Here is a 26,714-nt window from a genome sequence, read left to right on the forward strand (position 1 = left end):
TGGCGGATCAGTGTGATGGTTTTGCATGCATTCTGTGTTTATTTTTTGTGTGTGTGATCATTGCTTTTATTGTTGTTTAGGGTCAAGGAGTGAAAAAGAACAGACGGCTTGCCTTAGAGCTGATGAAGAAAGCAGCTTCCAAGGTAACACTTGTGCATATTGTCAGAGGGAAGCCTTTGCCTACACACACCCCACCCATGCATTCACAAGTCTAGGAGAGTGAATGGCCAGCCTTCCGAGGACGGTAGAAATGCAGTGGGGAGGGAGGGGTTGCTAGCATTGCAGCGATTAGTCATTTTTGAGCTACAACACATACACAGAAACCTGCACAATGGGGATGGCAAACTTCAAAAGGTGAATTCACTTTCCAGTCAATAGAATTCAGACCGATTTTGTTTGAAGGCTAAAATTATAATCAAGGGCTGCCCTAATAACAAGCAGCAGCAGGGGCTCCTTGAAACTGAATGGATATAAATGCCAATGAATTAGGAAAACCAAAAGCCTGATTCCTCTGAATCTTGAATCCTCTGGATTAACCCTGTCATGCCCAGTGCTCATTTCCTTCTCTGTGCTTTAATAAAAGGACTGTTTATCAAGTTTATTGCTGGGTTTAGAAATTGTTTTCTTTCTGTCACTATTTACTCTTCAAAGTAAACTTCAAGCCAACTAGTTACAGTGTTGCAGTACAGAATGGAGGTTGTAATATTGCTTGTGAGGGGATACCCACACACACACACACACACATACAAGCAGGGATGCACAACATATCCCTATGTGCAAACACACCCCACCCCAATGCATGCACACTCACATGTGCATGCATACATATTTGTAAATAAATGGACTGGTAGAAACCACTGTAACTCTAGACAGAGTCCTTGATAGCCTTTCAGGCTCTTGAATATACCTTCATCCCAAGGCTGCTAATATTTGCCCTAACTACATGCGAAGAGTTGACTCATCGGAAAAGACTCTGGTGCTGGGAGGGATTGGGGGCAGGAGGAGAAGGGGATGACAGAGGATGAGATGGCTGGATGGCATCACTGACTCGATGGACATGAGTCTGAGTGAACTCCGGGAGTTGGTGATGGACAGGGAGGCCTGGCGTGCTGCAATTCATGGGGTCGCAAAGAGTTGGACACGACTGAGCAACTGAACTGAACTGAACAAAGATTCTTAAAGTAACCATGCCGATTTTCCTTCCTTGCTCACTTTTTTTAGGAAGCTTAGAGTGTCTATTTTTCCTGTAGACTAGGAAGTTGGAGCATGTAGTCAGAGAGTCAAGAGGCTTTTTCTCCACCTGTGTGGTCTCAAGGGGGCATATCACCGAGGAGACAGAGTGGGCTGAAACACATGTCAGCTCCCAACCCTGACACAGACTATAGTGCAGAAATAGAAAAGCTGCTAATGTTGGTCATTGAGGGCATAGTTGTAGAGCACCCTAAAATGGGGCTTCCTGGCAGGTGTGAAATTTGCATCTCTTTAGCATGCTAGTGGTGAATTGTCGTCTAAGGTGCTTTATTCGGAGCGTGCTTTTAGCAGAGCTGAGATGAATATTAGAGGAAATGCAGTTTTAGAGCCTGGAGTACTCGCATTCTTAAGAGTGTTACATGATTCTCACTTATTCACTTGGCAGGGAGTTATTAAGCCCTTACTCTTTGTCAGGCACCGTGGTGAAGCACAGAGTTTGATGTCTGGAATTAGCTAAAAGTCACTTGAAGGTAAATCTGCAGATATAGCTGGAAATGTCCGGAATAAGGTGTGAGCATGAAGAAATAAAACAAGATTTCTTGTGGGGCTCCTGACCTGGGTCCCCATACAATTTCTAAAGAAAGTTCTGCTAATGTTTTGAGTGATGACAGGTACCTTTGAATAAACCTATGCATATGGAGGTGAGCAGTACAGAAACCATTTTGATGTAAATTCCATAGGCTTATTCCAAAGCTGGTTCTTGCCACTTCATAATATGGCGTGGTCTGTCACTTCACGGAAATACATTCATCCTGAAACTTCTCAGGAGGCTGCCTTGCATCTGGTACCACCCGAGGCTCAGGAAGAATGTTTCTATGACTGCTCCACAGCACTGATACCGCGTCAAGTGTCAGCTATCTTGAGGGCCTGTGAATCTGATGTAGGATTGGATTCTGTTTTGTGTGTTATCAGCATTCAAGGGATGGCTCTCGTTCATTTCTCAAGTATTTATTGAGCACTTACTGTATGCAAGTACTAACACAGGTGCTTGGAATACAAAATAAAGATCCTTGCCCTCATATAGCATCTATTCCAAATGGGCTTTGTCAGTTTCTTCCTCCTGGTCTTCCTGGCACCTGGAGTCCAATGTAAAAACTAAAAAGGTTTCGGGAGCCCTCGCAGACGAAAAGGCTGCAGGCTGGGATCTTGGCATCCATAGTTGAGGGACACCTGTTCTTCACGTCTCAGAGGGGAAGGGAAAGAGATTTTGTTCCACACTTGGACTTTTAACCTGTCTCACAGATGCAAGGGCACTCACCATTTGCCTTTCTAATCCTTTTTTCACCTGCTTGTCCATGGTCTTGTTGATCTGGCAGGAAAGCAGGAATGAGAGACCCGAATGTCCAGGTTTGCACACTTACACCCCTGCAGGGTTCCTAAGCCTTCGACAGCCAGGCTGGAAGCTACTGTATAGAAGCAGGTGGGAGCACCTGGAGAGGGCAGAAGCGGGCCCCTGAGAGCACGAATCAGCAGGAATAAGGAGACTTGAGACTAGACTCACAAGAACCAGCCCTTCTGTGGAACAATCCCAGGTTTAGACACAGTCCTGAAGCCACCCTCCCTTCTCCGTCCCCTCCCCTTTGCCTCAGGCCCAGCCACCTACCTGTCTGCTAAGCAGACCTATAGTCCCTGAGCTTTACAAGTAGACCATTGAAGCTTCTTCCCTCAGATGATTTGTTGGTGTCCAGTGCAGAGTAATCAACAGACGGCTGGCAGGTCACCTAGAAATCAGCCCAGCCAGGCCAGGTTCCGGCCTCCTGTCGCAGTTGAGTGCTTGTGAATTTCAAGGGCGTTGCTGATACTCAGGGCAGCACAAGGCCTTCTGTAGACAAGGGCATTGCGAAACAGTCCCCGGGGGCTGAGTGATGATTCAAAGCCAGCATCATTGCTGAGGTGGAAGGCAGAAGTCCCAACAGCAGGCTGGTGAAGTCCTCCTGGGAAGACTTTGAGGTGGCCTCATGTTTTCTAGCATTTAGCATTTCTTTAATGCCATCTGGCCCCAAAAAGAGACAGGAAAGGTTTTTCTCAGGCTCTGGCAGAATGCTTTCACAACAACTGATTCTCTTTAGAGAATTTTTCATTAAGAAAAAAAAAGTCATTTCTTTCTTCTTGTTCTAAAATCCAGGGGTTGCATCAGGCAGTCAACGGCCTGGGATGGTATTACCACAAATTCAAGAAAAATTATGCCAAAGCGGCTAAGTACTGGTTAAAAGCGGAAGAAATGGGGAACCCAGATGCCTCATACAACCTTGGAGTCCTGTACTTGGATGGCATTTTCCCAGGAGTTCCTGGAAGGAATCAGGTGAGCCTTGTGACCGGCTGTGCAGCTGGTCAGACACTTGGTCAGGAAGCAGGTGTACTATGTGCCCAGCCCAGTACACACACCACCCGAGAAACAGATCATGAGCTCAAGGAACTCAAGGCCCCAGTTAAGAAGACCAGAGAGTGAAGAGCAAAAACCGGCATTAGCCAAATGTCAAGTGCATTCTAATCGCTGTGACCCAAGCAGTTCTGGAAAGGGGAAACAGGGAAAGTCAAAGCAGTCAGGAAGGCTTCATGGAGGAGGAGGCTTGTGCTGGGGGGAGGAGAGGGAGATGATACGAGATGAGAATAAGAGAGATGCTGCAGAGATTGATCACTGATCTTACTGGAAGCAAAGCGGGCTGTGTCCAAAAAGGATTGCCAGGTATGAGATCGGATTGAATAATAATAATGTAAATAGCAATGACAGTCTTCAGTGTTTGCTGAACACTTCCTCTTAAAGTATCAACAATACACTCATTGATACTTTCTGTGTGCCATCCCATGTCATCCTAACTACACTCTTGGAATACAAATGTTACTACATCCATTTAACAGAATAAGCGACCAAGGCTCTGAAAGGTTTCATAACTTACTCAGACGTCAGACACTTAAGTGGAGTCAGGACCTGGTTCCCATGTGAAATGAAAGCCCCTTGTTATTGATAATAATGTTAATGGTGGTAATAACAATCTGAGCACCATTACAGTCAATGAATTAACTGAACACCCACCCTCTGCCAGGCACTCTTCTGGGCAGTGGTGGTTATGGCAGCAGACAGAACAGTCTCTGCTTTGGGGAAGCTTAGAAGCTTATATTCCAGTGGGACAGAAAGATGATAAGCAAAGATAGAGCATGTGGGAAAATGGAGGGAAGTGATATGGGGAGAAATAAAGCCAGATGAGTAGGACCCAGAAGGTAGAGACTAGGGGATGCTATTTTATAAGTGATATTAGAGAAGGTCTCTCTGATAATGTGACCTTGTACAGACTCCTAAAGGAGTCTTGTGAATATCTGGGAGAACATTCCAGAAAGAGGGAAGAACATTCCAAAAAGAGGGATCAGCAAAAGAACAACAGGGAGATGCAACTGGCAGGAGCTGAGAGCAAGAGAGGTGGCAGAAGAGATAAGGTCAAGGAGGCAGGTGCCCAGGCAGCCGCTCTGAGCAAGATGGGACGGCTCTGAACAGGGCTGGGGTATGCTGTGTTTGAAAAGGCTCCCCCTGGGTCTTGACGAAGACTGGCTTGAGGAAGAGACGAGCAAGAGCAGGGGGTTGGTGCAACAAGGATCTACTGTAGAACACACGGAACTCTGCACTCCATGTTGTTATGTGGCAGCCCGGATGGGAGGGGAGTCTGGAGGAGAATGGATACATGCATATGTGCGGCTGAATCCCTTTGCTGTCCACCTGAAACTATCACAACATAGTTAATCGGCTATCCCCCAATACAACATTAAAAGCTGAGAAAAGAAGAAGCAGGGGATTAATGCATTGAATCCAAATGAGAATGGATGGGCAGTATCAGCAAAAGGGCTGAGATGTGACTAGATTCTGGATCTGCTTTGAAGGTCAAGAGGGCAGGATTTGATGGTGATTGGATGTGAGGTGTGAAGCAGGGAGAGGAGTCAGGCTGACTCCAGAGGGTTTGGCATTTATTGAGATGGGAAGAAAGGTAGTATTCAGGCAGATGGGCAAGCTGTAGCAGCAGATTTGGGGGTGGGAAATGAGAGGATTATTTTTGGTAAAGCATCATACCAAGCCTCGAATATCCATTATCTTATTTAATCCTCATGACAAACTTTCATGGTAGCTACTATCAGAAGCCACATGTTTCATTTGTAGAAACTGAGTATTCTCTTAGTTGGAGAGTTAAACTGACATGCTCACAGTCACGCAGCTAGTAAGGAGCAGAGGTTGGATTTGAACCCAGGCCTGTCAGACTCCAAGTTCAGTTCAGTTCAGTCGCTCAGTCATGTCTGGTTCTTTGCTACCCCATGGACTGCAACACACCAGGCTTCCTTGTCCATCACCAACTCCTGGAACTTGCTCAAACTCATTCCATCGAGTTGGTGATGCCATCCAGCCATCTCATGGCATCACCAACTCCAAAGCTCTTGCTTAAAAATGGCAGTTAACTGCCTGGGGAAAAATAATGATAATCAGTGGCGCATCTACCCATTTAAGCACTTGTTTTCTCTTTTCCCTCTATCTCTCTTTGACTACATAGGAGGCTGTGTATTTTTATGCATTGCAAATGTCTGTTAGCGCTCCCACACATCTGCTAGAATGGATTTTTTAATTGTCATATTCTAATTTTCACCTTTCTACTGGAACTGCAGTTTTTGCATCTGAGTTTGAAAAAAAGATATTAAGTGAGGTTAGGAAAGCAAATGCCTGAAGTTTCTCCTGCGATCTTCTGTCTGGCTGGCAGGGGGTTTATGTGAGGATACCTAATGATAATGACATTCGTAAGGTTATCTTATTTATTGGGTGAACTTAACAGAATAGCTGCAGTCAAGGTTATCATGTCGAGAAGCTTCTGTGATTGGCTGTCTTCCTGGAACTTGACTTGGTTTCTTAAAGATACCAGATGTTATAGGCCTATGATGAAATCACGGGTTACGTACCTCACGACCTTAGCTCTGATGAAACCTGCCCAGGAGGACGTCTCACTAATGACACTGACGTTTGCTCATCTCTTTCCAGACATTAGCCGGTGAATATTTCCATAAGGCTGCACAAGGTGGACACATAGAAGGAACTTTGTGGTGTTCTCTGTACTATATCACAGGCAACCTGGAGACGTTCCCGCGAGATCCCGAGAAGGCTGTTGTGTAAGAACCTATCAGATGCTGCTCATGAAGGGAAAGCTATATACTGTGTTCACCACTTCTGAGAGAATAGAGTTCTTTTTTCTTTTATTCTTTTTTTTTCCACTTTTAAAATGTAATTTTTATCAGTTACATGCACAAAAAAAGAGCCAAATTATTTGAGGAGGCAAAAATTTAAAAAGTAATAATTTGACAAGAAAAATAGGAAATCTTTATCCCCCGCCCACATACCATTTCCTGCTGCCTAGAATAAATCACTTTTCATACACTCTTGCCTGGAAAATCCCATGGGCGGAGGAGTCTGGTGGGCTGCAGTCCATGGGGTCGCTAGGAGTCAGACACGACTGAGCAACTTCACTTTTACTTTTCACTTTCATGCATTGGAGAAGGCAATGGCAACCCACTCCAGTACTCTTGCCTGGAAAATCCCATGGACGGAGGAACCTGGTGGGCTGCAGTCCTTGGGGTCGCTAGGAGTTGGACACGACTGAGCGACTTCACTTTCACTTTTCACTTTCATGCTTTGGAGAAGGAAATGGCAACCCACTCCAGTGTTCTTGCCTGGAGAATCCCAGGGACAGGGGAGCCTGGTGGGCTGCCATCTGTGGGGTTGCACAGAGTAGGACACGACTGAAGCGACTTAGCAGCATCAGCAGCATGTTTTATTAGTAATTATTTCTCTTTTATTTGCCTCTATGTCTAAATAACATGCTTAAATCACTATTTTTTATTATACTCACTACAGACTTTGTCTAATGATGTGTCACTGGGAAAAGACAAATATATAAATAGTTCTTTCACTCTGCCGCTTCTGACTGCCCTGCATGTTCACACTTCCTACCTTCTCCCATCTCCCCCATGAGTACATCATCATTTTGCTTGGATTGGTATCAGGGTTCATATTATTGGATTTGCCGAAAAGTTCTTTTGGCCAACCCAATATTTTTACCATTTAATGCTACTCATAGCTGACCACGTAGTGTGCTATGACTACTCTTTCTTGCATAACTTTTTGTTTTCTATGGAATACTACTGCTAATTATTAATTTGCTTAGCTCTCTGTGTACGTATCATTTCCTATGTACTTGATGTTGACATTCTCCTTGTGTTATCTAAATCTCCTCTCAGTATATCTACACCTATCAAGTACTCTGTTCATTTAATCTTCTTGGCAACGTCTCTTCTCTTTGTTCAGGGAGAGCTGTCTTCCTGCTAAAATGACTTGTTAGAATTCTTGATTCACGCTATCTTTTTCCATATTGGTAGACTCTTTTCATTAAGCACTTTTCACATCTTTGTTTCAAAAAATGACAACGCTTAAACATTCATTATAAAGGGCACTGAACTCAAATGCTCCCAAAGTATATCTCTCTTTGCCTTCTTAACATTCAGATCCAACTTGTGGCTCCATAAAAATTCTAACAAGCAAAATATTCCCCAAGTGAGATTTATTGAACTCACATGAAGTAAAAAGAAATTATTTAATTTGCCGCAGTTTGGATATTTTCTCCTCTGTTTCCTTTATAGATGGGCAAAGCACATAGCTGAGAAAAATGGCTACTTGGGCCATGTCATTCGCAAAGGCCTCAATGCCTACCTGGAGGGCTCGTGGTAAGTTCGACTGACTTTCTCAGTCCTTACCTTTCAATCTGTCAGTGTATTCTTAGGAGATGGAATCTTAAAATGCAACTGAAAAAGCAATTTGCAGGGAAATCACAGCCTCCTGGTAATGATATTCAGAGTATCACCGACTGATTGGCTGTTGATTAGAAAACATAGCATTTCCATGTTTAATTATACGCAAAAATTAGTTCTCTAGGGGGAGCGTCCACATTCATCAAGTTGAGAGACACATGAATATGTTGACTTTTCTTCCCTTCGGCTCGTTCTACTTGGTTTCAGAGTCTGGAGACAGCATAGGGGATCCCTGCTGACCCTCTGCCTCTCACTGGCATGTCACAGAAAGTCCAGGATTTCTATCTTGTTTGTGGGAAGGAGTGAAAGCAGTGTGTTTAGGGCTTAGTCTACATCTTTCCTAGGATTGCTGGAAGTCACTCAGCAGACCTCAAGTGGCACAGCCAAATAGACTCCCCCTCTCTAAGTATCTTCGGATGGAGTTAGCAAATCTCACCCTGCATGAAATGGGGGTAAAACCCCACACATGAGGACCAGTAAATGCCCCATGTCCAGTTACTTGATTTTACAAATATAAGGGCACCCCTCTCCAAGATCTACCTGAGTCCATCTCTCTGTTCTCTGTTTTCAGGCCTTGCGGTCCATCTTACTTTTCTTTGTGCTACATTTTGTGTGCTTGTTTATTGCCTAAATGGCCTGGATATTTCCGTAATAACTAAAAGGGAAATGCAAATCAGCACACATCCCATTGGTCCACCATCTCAAAGATTTTAGAGCAGCCCTATCATTGATTGTGCTCTGATATGAACTTTAATTAAAAATTAAAATAAAAGTCCCAAAGAAGGTCATTTCCTTCTTTGGTTCACGGATGCCCGGGTAATCCACAGATAGCATCTCAGCGAATGAGAATCTCAAATTAGAAAATGCAGGGGAAATGGGCCACGTGAAAAAAAGCACTTAATAAAACTGTGTATTAGTATCATCTTGTAAAAGTTTATCATCTGTGGCCTCACTTTGTATAATGAGAAAGGAATTTTTTTAATGAAATGATCTTTTCCCAATTGATACACCTTACTATTTGTGTGCTGTTTATCTTGTTTCCCAAGTAAACTTCAATTTATAAAACATCCCAGTTTGACCTTAGCTCATTTCTGCTTCTCACCCTCCACATTTCCCATCCTTTGCTCCTGACAACTTCTTAATGGAAACTAAGCATTCAAACATCAAAATGTTTCTATGTGGGGTTTTCCTAAAGGAAGAGCACATATGTAAACACCCCCAGCACACACACACACACACACACAAACATACCCCAAGATGTCTCACACTTTTTCCCATAAAAAGGGTATCTGCTAATAGCTTAGCTTTCTTGCCGACTTTTGAATTTAACATTACAAAGCACTTCAGGGAGGACATTTAAAAATTTTCTGTGAAGGTCAAGAGGGATTAAGCTGTAGTGGCCTGCTTTCCCTCTTAGAATATTCAGCTGCATTACATGATTGATTTGGGGGCGGTGGGCGGGTGGTGGATTAAGTGTGCTCTCCACGGTGGGTGAGTTTGGGTTCAGTTCAGTGGATTTTCCTGAGTGCACTTAAATGCGGGGTGCCATAGCTGCAGGGGATGTCACAGGTAAGACGGGGCAGTCCACTGCCTCATCTCTTCCTGGTGCTAAACTGCCTGCAGTTTCTCAGGTGGCCCATATTCTCTCCGACCTCTGGGCCTTTGCGTTTGCTGTTCCCTCTGCTCAGAAGTCCTGCCTAACCCCTTAGTTCCTTTGTCCTTGCATGGGTCATGATGGCTCTTTACTTGTTGATTACCCTGTGATGTGTATCCCAGTGCCCAGCACCTAATGGCTTCTAGGAAATACTCAAAAACTACTGAGAGAATGATTTAAGGCAAATAGACAGAACAACCATCACTAAAGAGCCATGAGTGGTATATGAAGAGCATCGGGGATTCAGAGGAAGAAAAGATACAGCCTGGTTAGAGCACTTAGTTCAGCCTTTATAAAGGAGGTAACACTATATGGCCTCGAGGGATGGGTGGAATTTCCACCTAGTCATTGTACTTCTATGGGCTTCCCAGATGGCTCAGATGGTAAAGAATCTGCCTGCAATGCAGGAGACCGGGATTCGATTCCTGGGTCGGGAAGATCCCCTGGAGAAGGGAGTGGCAACCCACTCCAGTATTCTTGCCTGGAGATTTCTGTGGACGGAGGAGCCTGGTGGATTACAGTCCTTGGGGTCGCAAAGAGTTGGACATGACTGAGTGACTAACACTTTCACAGTAATGAACAGGATCACAAAAAGCAAAGAAACAGGAAAATTCTGGATGTGTCTAGAAATTTTTAAGCCACTCAGTTTGCCTTGAGGGTAAAATTTGTAAAAGGAAGTGGTCTATGACAAGACCAAAGAGGTGCTGGGTTATGGGAGTTTGAATAGCAGTTATATAGTTTTTATTTAGTTTGTCAAATAGTGGAGAGCCAATAATGGTTTGAGGAGAGGGTAGTGACATGATAGAGGTGGATTCTGAGATGCTTAACCAAACAGCTGCAAATTATGGGGAAGGGAAGGGAGAACCTGAATAGGGGAATTAGTTCAGAATCCAGGTTAAAGGAGCTGAGCTTTTGAGCTGGAGCTGCAACCTGGGCCAGGTAAGTTGTTTCCACGTCTTTTATCACTCAATAATTGCTGCATACCAGTAATATGCAATATGTATGTAAGTTCCAAAGTCAAAGTCAGTCAGTCGTGTCCGACTCTTTGCTACCCCATGGTCTATACAGTCCACGGAATTCTCCAGGCCAGAACACTAGGGTGGGTAGCCTTTTCCTTCTCCAGGGGATCTTCCCAATCCAGGGATCGAACCCAGGTCTCCCATATTGTGGGCAAATTCTTTACCAGCTGAGCCATAAGGGAAGCCCAAGTTCCAAAGCATAACAATAAAATGAACACCTGTAACCCTACCATCCTGTTTAAGATGAAACCCTCCCCAGCCCCCAGGATCCAGAACTAACCATTTCGTGAATCTTTTGTCCTTCTGCCCATTGCTCGCTTTATAGTTTTGCTATATATGGATATAATCCTGAGCAATAGATTTGACTTGTTTCTGAGCTTCGTATCATTAGAGTCATATCATATGTAATTCTTCATAAATAAACATCATGCTTATTTAACCTGATGTTTCTGGGATGCATATATTTGGATACATGTAGGTCATTCATTTCCACTGCTGTCATATACTGCAGTTTACTTACCAGTTCTCATATTAACACATATTTGGGTTCTTTCCCTTAAGAACAATGTAGCCATGCACGTTTTTGATGTATATCCTAGTACATGTAGGAAGAATTTCTCTAAAAATACATGCTTTGGAATAGGGGCACAGGCTTGCCATGTGTTCAACTTTACAAGACAACGTCAACTGTTTTCCAAAATATTTTACCCATTTACACTCCTGTCAACCCCATATAAATTTCTGTTTCTTCATAGCCTTGCCAATTCTGATGCTGATGCTAAGTATTATTAAAGATGTGTCTTCATCTGGACTTGAGACCTTTTCCTACTAACAGGAAGAAACCCCTAGTACCCATTACAGTGGGCGTATCTTTGTCAAAGTATATTTGAGACAAAGAGCTTTTCTCTTTTCCTTCCCTCTGAGCTTCCAAACGCCTCAGGGGTTAAATAGGAAATGTATGGCCGTTGGCCTCCCCACACCACAACATGGCGTTTTTTGGGGTCCCTTCTGTTTTGCTGTAATAGAACTAAATCATCCATCACTGTCCCAAGTTCACCTCTTTTTTCATTTTTTGTGAGTGCATTTATTCTGGGCATTATTTTCAAATCACATGTGTCAGTTTGATGAGCTTGTGCTTTTCTGTGTTGTTCTGAGATTTATATGGGGTAGTTTAAAAGAGGAGCATGATTGAGAACAGGGCATTTTGCTGCTTAGGCAAAATACGGAAGGTAATGCTGTCATGCCCGAGGCCATCCTCGGACACCAGGAGAAGTCAGCTAAGGAGAGGTCATCTGTCATGTTTCATTTCTTTCCTGTGTACCCTGCTGCATGTTTTATATGTGAGCTGTGTGTTTTATTGTCCTTTGTCTTAACTATACCCCCCAAACACTTGACCCTGGAGGTTAGCCAGATTCTAGTAAGCTTGAGGCAAGACAAGCACGCATGCAAGATTCCTGTTCAAAGAGATGTGTCTTTTTGCCTTGGAGCAGGGTCCTAAATTCCACTGAGACCCCAGGATTTTTTTTTCATATATATATATATATATATATATTCATATATATATATATTTCCAGTTTGGACTGCTTCAGGTATTGGCAGAAAAGAATCCAGAGAAAATAATTGGATTGTTTGAGAAACTGCTCAGAGAAACTCAAATTCACAGTTCACAGCAAGCAGCCAAAGGATTGATTATTAAGATGTACCATTATAAAAGTTCTATAAATGGATGTGCCGAGTCTGAAGTGGGAGGGTAGCAAATGCGCCCCTACACTCGCTCTTTAATCCGCTTCTCTCTGCACCCCCACCCCAGTCCCCATCAGAATGACTGCCTGGGCGACTAGGTCACTTTAGCACATTGGAAATAAAGCTGGACACCCTGGTCAGCTTCCTAAGCCTTGAGGAAGTTCACGGAAGGGTGGTACAGATTTCCGGCTTGTCTCTGGGCCCCCTACACAGAGAAAATACTGAGTAAATGTTTATCCTGTGAATAGATGGATAGAAATGTCTGTAATTAATACTTTCAGGCAATCTCAGTTGAGACACAAGTAAGAGCAAAGTGCTGGGAGCCTGAATGTAGGTAGGGTTTCGGCAGAGGTGTCCTGTCTCTGAAGTCTTCGTAAGTTGAGAGAATCTGGTCTTCAGTGTCTGATGCTTGCCTAGAGTTCACTCTTCATTATATGAAAATGGATGATGGTGGTTTTGGATTCCATGGCTTCTGTAAAATGGAAGACAGAGGTGGATTTCTGTTCAGTGCTTTTTCTTTCTTTTTTTTTCTGCCACTGGGCGTGTGGGATCTTAGTCCCCTGACCAGAGACTGAACCTGCGTCCCCTACAGTGGAAACGCAGAGTCTTAACCACTGGATCTCCAGGAAGTCAAAGTTTTTAGACTTCTTTTTGATGATTTCAGTGCTTCCTTGAAGGAAACGCTTGAGAATTCTGTGAAATTTCCTCCTGGCTTCTACTGACACAATAAGTGGTCAGTGGAAGGTTGTTACTGTCATTTAGTTGATAAAGTCATGTCTGACCTTTGGCAACCCCATGGATTGTAGCCCACCAGGCTCCTCTGTTCATGGGATTTCTCAGGCAAGAATACTGGAGTGGGTTGCCATTTCCTTCTCCAGGGGAGTGGGTTGCCATTTCCTTCTCCAGGGGATCTTCCAGACCCGGGATCAAACCTGCATCTCCTGCATTGGCAGGCAGATTCTTTACCACTGAGCCACCTGGAAAGTCCCAGTCAGTGGAAGTCTTCCTATAAAATGTGTTCCTCTCTTCCCTCTCCCACCACCCAAGTAACTTTAGAGACAAGGTATTGTCTTTATAAAATTTATCATAGTGACCTTGTTTTTACAGGAAATGTCAACCTGTGTCCCCTGCTCCCAAATTCTAACAGTCTGCTCAACCACTGTCTAAGAAAAACTCATTTTCTTACATTGCAGTAATATGACCCAGTTCCATGATGGCAGCAGAGGGAGCCCCTCTGACATCTGACCTTGGGCTGGCAACTCTCTACCATGTCCTTCCCTCATCCATCCCTGGGGGAAACTGAGGCACTGATGCAAACCTGAGTGTTTGAGATTATAAGACCTTTGGGATGGCACCTTATTGTAGGATGGGTCTTGCTGCTGAACCTTCCTCGAGGGTCCTCCATCTAGAGTCCACTCTGAGGATTCTTGTCACCAAACATGATTCTTGGAGGCTATGTAAGAAAATGCCTGGGGCCTTTTGTGTTGTTGCAGTCTCAGTTGTGGGCTTGTTACGTGGCTTGTTACACTCCTTACATGGCTGCTTAGCCAGCCTTATCTCTTGAGCATGAGTCATGCCTAATTGGTCAGCTGCCTTGGGTATCTTGGAGGCCAGAAATCAGCACACTCAGCAGCCATGACCTGGGATGTCTGATTGAAGGTCTGCCTGTCCTAATTTGACCCCCAATCATCTCTCTCTGTCCCCACGAGAAGGCCTGCCAGGAGCTGTTTTAGCCACGTAGAAAAGATGACCTCCTGGGACTTTCTTGGGGCCAGTGTTTAACACTTTGCACTTCCACTGCAGGAGGCACAGGTTGGATCCCAGGTTGGGGAACTAAGATCCTGCATGCCATGAGGTGTGGCCAACAAAAGAAAAGATGACTGTCTCCAGCCCCCTGCCCTGCCCTTTCTTAAACAGTTCTTAGATGGAGCTAAAATTAACGAAGAGTTCTTAATGTCAGCAACTGAAAATGAAAAATAAGCTTTAGAAACAACCATTTATAGTTAAAATTTTAACTTATGAAATGGGTAACACAAAAGAAAATGGAGGAAATCAGATAAGTTAAAAAAAAAATCACTTGCACTCTCAGCACCTACTGATAAGTACTGTTAGCGTTCTGGTGGATCGTTTTAAGTAGTTGTTTTCTCTCTGCATATATGCATCTGCATATGTATGTCCATGTGTGTATTCAGTTTTATATTTGTTTTGCAAAAATGAGATTGCACTGTTTTTTATCCTGCTTTTCTCACCCAATGGAAAATTTGGCATAGACACCTTTCTACAATTTTGAATGCTCTTCTTCAACATCACTTTAATGACCTCCTCTGAAAGTGGCTGCACCATGGTTTAATTGAACGAGCCACTGGTTTACAGATATTTGTGGGGTTTTTGATGTTGTCATCGTTGATATACACAGATCTGACACGAGCTCTGTTGTCACAGAGTCTTTGCATGTTTCTGATTGTTTTTTTTTTAATTTACTATTTTTTTATTTTTTAAAATTAATTTAATTTTTTTGAAGCACAATTACTTTACAGAATTTTGTTGTTTTCTGTCAAGCCTCAACATGAACCAGCCATAGGTATACATATATCCCCTCCCTTTTGAAACTCCCTCCCATCTCCCTCCCCACCCCACCCCTCTAGGTTGATACAGAGCCCCTGTTTGAGTTTCCTGAGCCATACAGCAAATTCCCAACGGCTGTCTATTTTACACATGGTTCTTGGAATAAACCTTCATGAGGCAGAACTGTTGGGCCAGGTGGTATGTACATTTGTAAGGCTCTCACATTTAACAGTTGCATCAATTGCTACTGCTTCCCACTGGCAGTGGTTAGAGAAATACGTCCATTTTCCCCAAGCCCTTGCCGTTATCCGGATTATGAATCGGGTGGCAATCTTTCAACAGATGACAGGTGGTCTCATTGTTTTGCAATTATTCAATTACCAGTGGTCTTGAATACTTTTTTTTTTTTAATGTGTTTTTGACCATTGGTATCAAGCCCCTTGTAAACTGCTTCTCCTTTGCCAAACTTCTAATGTACCACAAAAGCTCAGCTTTAATTAAGCTTGTTCAGAGTCCTAGGCCTCATAAAGCCCTTCACAAAACAGGACTCAAAAGCACAGAGCTTTTTCTTAATACCACTTATCTCCTCTAAGCGAGGATGGAGGATGGAGGATGGAGGATGGAAGGATTTCAAGGACCCAAAGCCGATAGACAGCTCCCTAGGCAGCACTCAACGTGTCATTCGGCCAGTAGAGGTCGCTGTTGTATCAACCAGCTCCCCAACCTTATCTGTGAGTTCAGCCTTTTAAGATAGAAAATAAATCAGTGCATGCAGTATTTTTAACAACAGTATTTATTTAAAAAAAAAAAAAAAAACTCATGATTTTGTGCTTTTAAAAAAACTGCTTATTTTGTGCCCTCTTATGTGTGAATATAAAGCTCTCTGTGAATATTAGTAAAAGCCACTATATGAAATTTATTATTAATCATCTATTTTTAGGCATGAAGCTTTGCTGTATTATGTTTTAGCAGCAGAAACTGGAATTGAAGTGTCACAGACAAATTTAGCACACATCTGTGAGGAGAGGCCAGTAAGTAAATGTATTCTCCTCAGACTAGAAGCTCTAAGGTTAAGGATAATGAATTGGGTTTTATGGAGGCAAAATCAGTCACTTGGCCAAAATATTAATGAGTTAACTTTTTCTCCCCCTTCATTCCCTTAGGACCTGGCCAAGAGATACTTGGGTGTTAATTGTGTTTGGAGATACTATAATTTCTCTGTTTTTCAAATCGATGCTCCTTCATTTGGTATGTATAGAGAAACGGGTACTAAATTGAAGCTTTGGAGGCTTTTAATCTTTGGTAACAGGGAACATCTAACAGCTTTGTGTGAAGTGTGATATTTCTAAACAATTAAGAAAGAGAGTGAAAAATTTCAGCCATTAAGATCTTGCCTAAACTCTGCTCTCAATCTCAAGCAGAGCATTTCTCCTCATCCATCGTCTACTGAATTCTTAGATCCACCATTTTCTAAGGAATCAGCAAGAATTCATAAAATAAAGCTATTCTGGAGAGTCCCTGGCCAGTCATTTACCCTTTTGCCCTCAGATGGATTCCCTGTCTACCTGGTTCTGCTCTGTGTGATAGGAGGCTGACCCTCAGGAACTACAGTTCCCAGACCCGTTTGGATCTGATTAGTTTCAGCCAATGGGAGGCACAGGCAGGAAATGTCAGGGTGGGAGGAGATGAGAAGCCCAAATATTTCTCCATTTCTCTGTCTGCTTTGGGCTGTATCTCTGTCAACGGCTGCACTTCCATGGTCCCAGCTCCTGCCTGGCAGTCCATCCTCTGTGGTCTCAACTGGCCCCGAGTTCTGGGAAGGTTGTAGCTTCCCTCATTGCTAATCTCTAGGTTGCCTACTCTTTCCCATTTGCCCTTTCAGCTCTTCCAACACTCATAGCCAGTTGCAAAATCCCAGTTTTGAATGGTCCAACGTGGATTCTTTTTCTGATTGGACATTGAGAGATACATACACTCTTAAAATTTTTCCTTAGAGAAAAAATAAAACATATGGCTTAAACAGAGTAAAGACATGCTCATCAATCATAAAAACCCAGGCAGCAAAACCTTAATACCGCAAACATCCTTGGCTGATTGGACTGTGAGGTTGCAGACTGATTTTCACTGGGTAGTCTCCATGTAGGAGAGCTACCCAGCCAAGCAAGAAAATGTGTCCAGAAATGGAGAAATGCAGAAACCATTTTCCCCCTCCTAACAGCAAGGAAACCTAAAGATGTATCTGTATTCAGATTCTGGTGGAAAAAATTTGAAATAATGCAAATGAGCCATTCTTCTAAAATATCGATCTGAAATCAAACCACGTGACAAATAGACCTGTAATTCTCGTCCTGCAGCATATTTGAAAATGGGAGATCTTTACTACTATGGCCACCAAAACCAGTCACAAGACCTCGAGTTGTCTGTGCAGATGTACGCCCAAGCAGCGCTGGATGGAGACTCACAGGTAAATAGCAACAGAAATGAGCTCCTGGTGGTGCTCGTTCCTGAGGCTGCAAATCCACTTCTCATTCATTTTCATGAGCCCCTCACAACCTCTCTGAGGCCACTAATCTGCATGGCGAACCTTTATCAAGCGCTTACTATGTTTCCCATGCCATTGTCATAACAATCTTGTGGGAATAGGGGTCAGTGGACCTATTTTATAGTAAAGAATGCCAAGATTGTGACAAGGTGATAAAATGCTCAAGGCTAAACAACCAGGTAATAGATGAAACAGTCAGAGCCTAAACCCAGGTCTCCTGACTGCAATCCCAGGAGTCTATCAGATTCCATCAAACTAACTCACCAGGTAGAAACTCAAGCAACTGTAAGAGGTCAAAATGGGAAGGACTTTACTTGTGTAGCTGAGTCAGTGCTTTAGTGATAGAACTTTATTCTCAGTGACCTTTTTTTTTTTTGGGAGAGGGGGACTTCTTATTTTGGAATATTTGTAGAATTATAGAAAGGTCACATAACCATAATACCATTATCAAACTAAGAAATTAGTGTTGACTCAGTACCAGTAACTATACAGCAGAAGTTATTTGGATCTCACTACTTTTTCCGCTAATGTTACTTTTGTGTTCCAGGATCCCACACTGCATTTAGTTGTCATATTTCTTTGGAGTTCTTCCATCTGGGACCATTCCTAGTCTTTGTCTTTCATCACCTTGGCACATTTGAAGGCTGCTGGTCAGATATTGTGTAGAATGTCCCTTGATTTGTGTCTGTCTCCTTTTTTCTCATGAATATATAGAGTTTCTGCATTGGGGCAAGGATAGCCCAGATGTGAGGTGTCCTTCTCAGCGTATCATATGAGGCATGCATGATGTCTTATTACTGGGGAGGTTGATCCATTCACTCAGTGAAGGCGGTTTCTGCTGGGTTTCTTCCCTGTAATGCTAATATTTTTTTCTCTTTCTAATTTATAGATGTTTGGGGAAGGTAATTTGCGACCACACAAATATTCTATTTTTCCTCAAGCTTCTGCCCACTGATTTTAATATCCTTCAGTAACTCTTGCCTGCAACAATGTTCAGGCAACCAACTGTGGTGTGCTAACGATAATTTTCTATTTCTCTCATTCCTTCTATATTTGCTAATCAAAATGCTCTTGTAAGGACCTCAAGGCCATTTCGTGATGAAAGTTAGAATAGCTGTTACTGTCTTATGCCGCCCATTTCCGGTGTTGTGATTTGTGATCTGATCACAGAGCAAAAGTTGGAAACATTCCTATCTCAGTCTCTTTTTTTGGGCCATGCCACTCAGCTTTTGAGATCTTAGTTTCTAAGTTCCCTGACCAAGGATTGAATCTGGGCCCTTGGCAGTAACGGCACAGAGCCCCAGCTCCTGGACTGCCAGAGAATTCCCATCTCAGTCCTTTTTTTTTTTTTTTTAAAAAAAAGGAGGCACTATGTTCTTTTTACCCATATCTCTGTCACTTCACAGTTATTTGGACATAGAAAGTCACTCAAGTACTGAGTCTTGATTTTCTCATTTGTGAACTGAGGTTAATAATAACATCCAAATCATAGGTTGCAAAGATATATGAGATGCTAGATGTAGTATGCTCAGTGGACATGATCTAGCCTAAACTATTATTATTTGTTCTGGAATAAAATAGATTTGGGTGCTAAAAGGATTTGCTCGAGGGCCAAACTCCCCTAAATGACATCTGTTGTTACTCAAAATCAGGCCTGGACCTAATTTTTTTTTTTTTTTAATTCTGAGTTTTTATTTTTCAAAAGATAATGTTATAAAAACATTAAAGAATAATTTTTAAAGAGAAAAATATTGAAGAATGCACCCATAATTTCATGTCAAGGGCTTTATTCCTTTGGTCTTTTTTTTTTTTTTTTCTAGTTCCTTCAGTTTTCATGCCTTTCTGAGTCCTGGCCACAGGCCAGTGGGTCTCTGTAATGGTAACTAGAGCACATGGGCCACTTGAAAAATCTGCTCCTTCTCACATATTGCAGGAATATGTGCATCCTATTGCCTAATCTCTGTAATTATTACTCTTAACTACTGCCCCATACTCTGTTAAGCTGATAGAATGTAATTTATTAAGTTTTATCTTTTCATGGACATTTATTATATCTTGTTCACTAATGTATTGATTGATTTGACACATGTTTATGTAGTCCTGCCATGTCTTAGATACTGCTTAGTGGTGGGGGCACAGCATTAAAAAGTAGACAATGTTTTTGTCTACTAAGGAAGTCTATTAAGGAAGATGTGAAGGTCATTTCCTATTGCATTGCGATTATAGTAAATACTATAATGAACGTGTTCTTATTTCTACCTTTTACCTCCATTTGATTAATTTCTTTATAATCTGAGAAATGGTATTACTAAGTCAAACAGTCTAAATTGTTTTATGGCTCATAATAATAGTATATTGCCCATTTGCTTTCTGAAGTTGTTTCCCAATCAATATATCACCAAGCAGGACTTAAGTATAAGAGGATAACGGAAATCACGTCGGCACTGGATATTTTCATGGCTTAATATTGATGATTGAATAATACAAGTTGATCCTTCCTTATTGTTTAACTTTTACATATGCTTATCTATGATAATTTATTTACTCTTCATATTTTCTTATGTGAATTCTCTGTTCTTACTCTTTGTCTGCTTATCTATTGGAGTTGTGGTATTTTTCAATTTAAATTATAATTAGTTCTTTATACATTTGGCCAATAGATAATGAATTTTAAGCTATTACATTGCATATAATATTTCCCTAGTCCATTTTCTCATTTATTTTAACCATGTTATTTTTCCATTGTTCCGAGACTTTACAATTTTATAATGTCATTTTATTCTTTTCTTCTAATACCTCATTTTAAGAGGACCTTTCTTTCAAAAAGTGAAGAAATAGTCTGTTTTCTGCTTGTGTGTGTGTGTAAAATTTAAAGAGACCTGTAACTATTAAGAAATTATTTGTCAGCATAGTGGAGCTTAAGATTTGGGACTGTGAATCCGGTCTGCTTGCATTTGAATCCCCTTTCCAGCTGCATGACATAGGGCAAATTCCTTAACCTTCTGTGTCTCAGCTTCCTAGTAATAGTAGTATACAGGGTAATAGAGCCTATCTTGATTTGTTGCTATGAGGATTGAGTTAATATATATAAAACAGAACAAAGCCTCATATACAACAGCACTCAGAAAATGCTGGCTCTGTTATTTTATCGTGATCATCACATAGCATGCTTGTGAGACTCCTGCTGTTTACAAACCAAGGGTTGGTGACTTTTATTTAGAATCAACTAAATGAAAGAAAAGGGAGGATATAAGTCATTAAAGTATGACTTAATTCTTTGAAGGGCAACAACTCTTTGGAATCTGTAAAGCCCTAATGATAAGTAATGCATCATTGTTTATTTCTTGGTCTGGCCACGTGCTCAGCTCATGATGGATGGTGCATCTCCTCCAGGCACTATAATAGTTGTCGTTCTTTATGAAGCATCTCAACCATCAGGCTCTTAACTGTGTGATTTTATTGCACCTGCACAGCGTAATATGGTAGTCCCTACCTCTGTGGGTCAAGAAGAAGATGTTTAATAGGGGAGAGGTAGGGAAGCATGCCAGAGTAGCGGATTTGTGCCAAGAGGAATCAGAAGAGGAGATTTTCCTCACTAGCCTAGGAAAGATGAGTCAAACACTCATACATGACTATGTGCATCAGAGACCCTCTCCCTCAGCGCCCACAGCCACAGCCTGTTCAATTTCTGATATGCTGATGGTGACCCAGGGTAGTAATCTAATGATGCACATTGCATTTGACTTGGTGTTCTGGTTTTGTTGATAACTCAAGGGCATGTTTTCCAGAAAGTTCTGTCTTGAGAGAGTAAGCAGGAGGACAGATTCCCCCGGTTGATTGGCTTCTGAGCAGATGGGACGCTGCAGCCTCTGAAAGCCTCCTGGTTCTCCTGCAAATAAGTTTCTCAGATGCATATATTTAGGGAAACAATTTATCAATGAAGATGACAAAGCCATCTGGCTCTAAAGACTGAGGAAAAATCCAGAGGTTGTAAAAGTTTATATTCTGATGAGTGTATATCTAAGTTTTATTATAAGGAAAGAATGAGTTTGGTTTGTGGCTTGTTTTCAGGGATTTTTTAACCTGGCACTGCTAATAGAGGAAGGTGCTATAATCCCACATCATATTCTGGATTTCTTGGAAATTGACCCAACAATCCATTCTAATAACATCTCCATCCTCCGGGAACTGTATGAAAGGTGAGTTCAGAGCCTCTTCAGTACTGTAAATGCTGGGGAATCCAAGTGGGTAGTGTTTGCTTTTTGGCTAAAGTTATCCTTATTTTCTCAAGTATTAGTTGCTCAGTTGTGTCCAACTCTTTGCGACGCTGTGGACTGTAGTCCACCAGGCTCCTCTGTCCATGGAATTCTCCAGGCAAGAATGCTGGAGTGGGTAGCCATTCCCTTCTCCAGAGGATCTTCCTGACTCAGGGATCGAACCCTAGTCTCCTGCATTGCAGGCAGATTCTTTATTGCCTGGACCACGAGGAAGAGCCCCTTATTTTCTGTCAGTGGTTATAAAGGGCCCAAGATTTGCTTCAATTAGAGAACATACAGCTGGACCCAAACTTAATTCCCCTTTCTAGTATCTGAGGACTGAGATACAGAACGTGCTTGATCTGAAGAGGGCCCAGGATTTGCTTCAATTAGAGAACACACAGCTGGACCCAAACTTAATTCCCTTTTCTAGTATCTGAGGACTGAGATATAGAATGTGCTTGATCTGAAGTTAAAATGCTGACCCAGGTTTTCCATAAGAGTGGAAAAAATAGTGTCCAATTAGATGATGTTCTTCTGCAGATAGGTATCCCTGTGTCTGGACTTTGGACAGACACTCAGACAAAAGTGTTGCTTGGCAGTCTCCATGCTGCAAGGTCTTCCTTGAAATGTCTTTTTATAAATGATAAGACTGACCTTTTCTGAGATTGTTGCCTGGGTGTCTAGTATTTCCATGTAGGCTCAGACTCCTCAGAACTGCTTTATTTCTTTTTCCCCTCATCTTACATGTGCTCATTTGACCCAAAACAGAAGGACATGGGTTTGAGGATCTGCAAATATTGGCAATGCTACCAACGTCTTCCAACACTGTCAAGATGCCCTGTGCTGTTTGTCTGCAGGTGCTGGAGCCATAGCAATGAGGAGTCCTTCAGCCCCTGCTCCTTGGCCTGGCTTTACCTTAACCTCCGGCTGATCTGGGGCGCTATCCTGCACTCTGCGCTGGTAAGGAACCGTCTCCCCCCAGCCCTGCCCTCATGGTCCCTGCCTTCTATCAATCATCTGACATCTGCTTCGGATGTTTGCAGATCTACTTCCTGGGAACCTTCCTGCTGTCCATATTGATCGCCTGGACTGTGCAATATTTCCAGTCTGTCTCAGGTAAAGATTTACAAAAAGCTGGGCCCATATATAAAAAAGTAGTGATTCTTTTTCCCTACTAGAAAAATGACATTTTCCCCTCTTGGCCATGCTGTTGCTTTTTGTTAGGAGGATCATTCACAAAATGATGGTTACCCCTAGGGCTATATGGTAATCTCTGGCTGATGCAAGGCTCCAAGTATTGTTATATTTTTCAAAATAAGCAAGGATTTAAAAAACAAAAAAATAAGGTGCTTAAGAAATTGAACAAAAATGTCTACTCCCATTGAAAATATACCTGCTATCAAAAAAACTACGGATTTCCCAGGTGGCACAGTGGTGAAGAATCCACCCACCAATGCAGGAGATGGGGGTTCAGTCCCTGGGTCAGGAAGATCTCCTGGAGGAGGAAATGGCACCCACTCCAGTATTCTTGCTTGGAAAATTCCAGGGATGGAGGAGCCTGGAGGGCTATACTCCCAGGAGTCACAGAGTCAGACAAGACCGAGCAACTGAGCGCACGTGCACACACACCAAAACTATACTTTGTGTGTCTTAAAACTCAGGTCCAAGGCTCCCTCTGGCACAAAGTCTTCCTGTTTATCCCAGTCAAGCATGTGGGATGATAAAGAAGCTCTTGTGATGAGTAACATACCCAGTCACTTAGATTCAGAGGGAGGGGCCGAGAGGGCTAATGGAGCCAGCGTTTCGTCTAGTGTGGCTTCCCCTAGTCAGTAGTTCTTTTCTGAACTAGGGTGGGGCAGTCCTTCTAGCTGGGTTTAGAGTCCAGGTGTATGGCCTCATTAGCTGTGTGACTTATGGACAGTTATTCACCTTCCTGATCCTCTAATTTCTCATCAGTAAAATAAAGTTATAACAGTAGCTACTTCTCAGGGCTGTTAGGAGGGCTCAGTGGAAAGAATACTCATGGCCCTAAAATGACAACTGTAGTTCAATGTTAGCTGTTGTGTTTATTTGATACATAAAACCCTCTTGATGAAGTTCGCTGTTGTGTCTGTCTTTCCTATGAGACCATAAGCTGAGTCAGAGGAAGGCCTTGGTCTCATCCTTTATGACCTCACACTTAGTAGGTGCTCACATTTGCGAACGCCTCTCAGTGAAGAATTCCAATTCCCCACCACCTGGGAAGCTACACCAGGACCGAATTATGCACGAAGACCGGCAGGGACATTTACAAATGGAGACATTAGGACTGGACATGGCGTTTGAGCATCGGCACAGCCGTTGTTTGTGTAGCAAATAATGAAAAGCAAAAGGAGTGCATTTCAGCACATATTCGTTGGTGAGATGGAAGCCACTCTTCTGAGAGGCTAATACAGAGTCATTTTCCCTGATTACCTGAGGAGGTTAATAAGGAACCATCAAAAACCCTTCCAGGTTTGATGCCCTGTAGCATGCCGGCTGATAAATTTTCCTCATGCAAATTCTGTCCCGTCCCTAAATTTGTTGCCAGGTAGAGCACATTTATTTTGCATCTTGTCAGTGTTTTCCATTTCAAATTATCTTTGTCATTTTTTACTCTGTAGAAATATTGTTATGATTATTACAAATGCAATTCCGTTAGAGGAGCTGAAAATTGTCTTTATGATTTTATGCCAGCTGGTAGCCATGAAAATTCATGGGCTGGTAGAATGGCTTTTATCAGAAGTCATCTTTTTTTCCTTTCTCCATAGCTTCATTATCAGTCCCTTCACATTTCCATCTCCCTGTCCCTCCTGCCTTTTGATATGTTTTCCCCTTCCTATGTATCCTTTGCTCTTTCATTCTCTTTTTTCTTCACTTTTTTCAAACTCTTTCACTTGCTTCTTTATATACATACCTCTTCCCTTTGGTGAGCACCAGAGAAGTCTGAATATATATATATATATATATATAATTTAATTCTATGCCCTTCATTTTACAGATGGTAAAATGGGGGCTACAGGAATGACGTGGTTTGCCCAAAATCACAAAATAAAATCCAAGAAAGGATGTAGGGCAACTGACATCTGAGCTTTTTTACAGTCACAATACTTTACAGCAGGGGCTACCATCTGCCTCTGACCCATTGTCATCTTACATAAGACGTATTTTTTAACACATTTTCTGGTACCCTGAAATGAAGGACAAGTAACCTGCCTATATACTTATTTTTAAAAAATAAACAGCGATATAAAGAAGAAATAAAAAAGAAAGCAATTATAATAAAATAACATGTATTTCAATATGTATATCCTAGCCCCGTGCTTCTTAATTTCAGTGTGCACAGAAATCAGGCAGGGATCTGGTTAAATGTAGATTCTAGGTCAGTCAGTCTGGAGGTGGCCTCTGAGATCCTGCATTTCACACAGGGTTTCAGGTTGCATCCATAGAGCTATTCTATGGATCATACTTGGAGTCACAAGGGCCTAGAAGTAAAAACAAAAACTCTAGAGAAGGCAATGGCACCCCACTCCAGTACTCTTGCTTGGAAAATCCCATGGACGGAGGAGCCTGGTAGGCTGTAGTCCATGGGGTCGCTGAGGGTCAGACACAACTGAGCGACTTCACTTTCACTTTTCACTTTCATGCATTGGAGAAGGAAATGGCAACCCACTCCAGTGTTCTTGCCTGGAGAATCCCAGTGACGGGGGAGCCTGATGGGCTGCCATCTATGGGGTTGCACAGAGTCGGACACGACTGAAGCGACTTAGCAGCAGCAGCAGCAGGTATTTCCAAAACATGCCCCCATGGGGGTACCTACCAGCCCTGTTAGGACTAGCATTGAATTAAAGTATGTAGTAAATTATTTTCATATTTTTTAAGTCTTCAACATAAGTACAGATTTGTCCCTAGTTTTGAAATAAGAGGGTACTCCATCATTGATTGGGTGATGGGGCAAGGGGAGATTGGAGCTCAGAGAAGAAGAGAAGCACTGCAGAGGGGTCCTGAGAGGGCAAAGTTTCTGCCCCAGGCACCTCCTGGATGAGCCAAGGTCCATGAGCCGCCCCACCTAATGGGATGGATGTAGAGATGCAGGTGGTAGCCCTGACCATGGTGTAGCTGGTGCAGGAATGCAGCCCGGATGCTGACTGCCAGAGTACAGAGGGACAGGATTTGTGGGCTCAGAGCCTCCGTTAAGGCTCTGGGTGGGAGGATTGTGCCATAAGTTAGGGATCTTTGTCATTTTGTGATTTGCATTTTTTACTGTCAGTTGTTTTTAAAAACTAATGATTTATAGCCAGACCTTTAAATTGAACTGTCCATCCATTTTGCGTTCAGCTCCAGCTACCTTCATTTTCCTCCTGAGTTTATTCGCTTTGTGATATATAGTCAACATTTCACTGTGTTTGCCACATTAAATTGTCCTGCATTCAGAAGGCTAGCGGTGCGGGACAGTAGCTGACAGCTCAGGCTGCTGAGATTCCGGCCTGTCGCTAGTTGTGTGACCTTCGGCAAGGGAGGGACCCTCTCTGTCCCTCGGTTTCCCATTCTGTAAAACAGCAGAAGACCATCTTATTTACAAAGCAGAAATAGAGACACAGAATAGAGAACAAGCATAATGATACCAAGCGGGACGGGCTGGGGGGAGAATAGGATGAACTGGGACATTGGGATTGACATATACACTATTGGTGCTATGGATAAAAAAGATAAGTAATGAGAACCTACTGCATGGCTCAGGGAACTCAACTCAGTGCTCTGTGGGGACCTAAATGAGAAGAAAATCCAAAGAAGAGGGGATATATGTATTTATATAGCTGATTCACTTTGCTGTA

The 26,714-nt window shown here is 42.5% G+C and overlaps 1 protein-coding gene across 2 annotated transcripts in view; it reads left to right on the plus strand.

The window, feature by feature from the left end:
• The window catches only part of SEL1L3 (SEL1L family member 3), a 108,258-nt gene that overhangs the window by 75,678 nt on the left and 5,866 nt on the right, over positions 1-26,714 (plus strand). The window contains exons 14-23 of one of the 2 annotated variants that reach the window (XM_025290228.3): positions 81-143; positions 3,377-3,553; positions 6,260-6,387; positions 7,912-7,995; positions 16,001-16,091; positions 16,224-16,308; positions 17,415-17,524; positions 21,674-21,801; positions 22,719-22,821; positions 22,905-22,977. In XM_025290228.3, the coding sequence (XP_025146013.2) occupies positions 81-143; positions 3,377-3,553; positions 6,260-6,387; positions 7,912-7,995; positions 16,001-16,091; positions 16,224-16,308; positions 17,415-17,524; positions 21,674-21,801; positions 22,719-22,821; positions 22,905-22,977 (1,042 nt within the window). The remainder of the gene's footprint in view (positions 1-80; positions 144-3,376; positions 3,554-6,259; positions 6,388-7,911; positions 7,996-16,000; positions 16,092-16,223; positions 16,309-17,414; positions 17,525-21,673; positions 21,802-22,718; positions 22,822-22,904; positions 22,978-26,714) is intronic. The other variant, XM_025290229.3, reaches the window with a different exon arrangement.

Source organism: Bubalus bubalis, chromosome 7 (genome assembly GCF_019923935.1).
Source record: "Bubalus bubalis isolate 160015118507 breed Murrah chromosome 7, NDDB_SH_1, whole genome shotgun sequence".
NCBI lineage: Eukaryota > Metazoa > Chordata > Mammalia > Artiodactyla > Bovidae > Bubalus > Bubalus bubalis.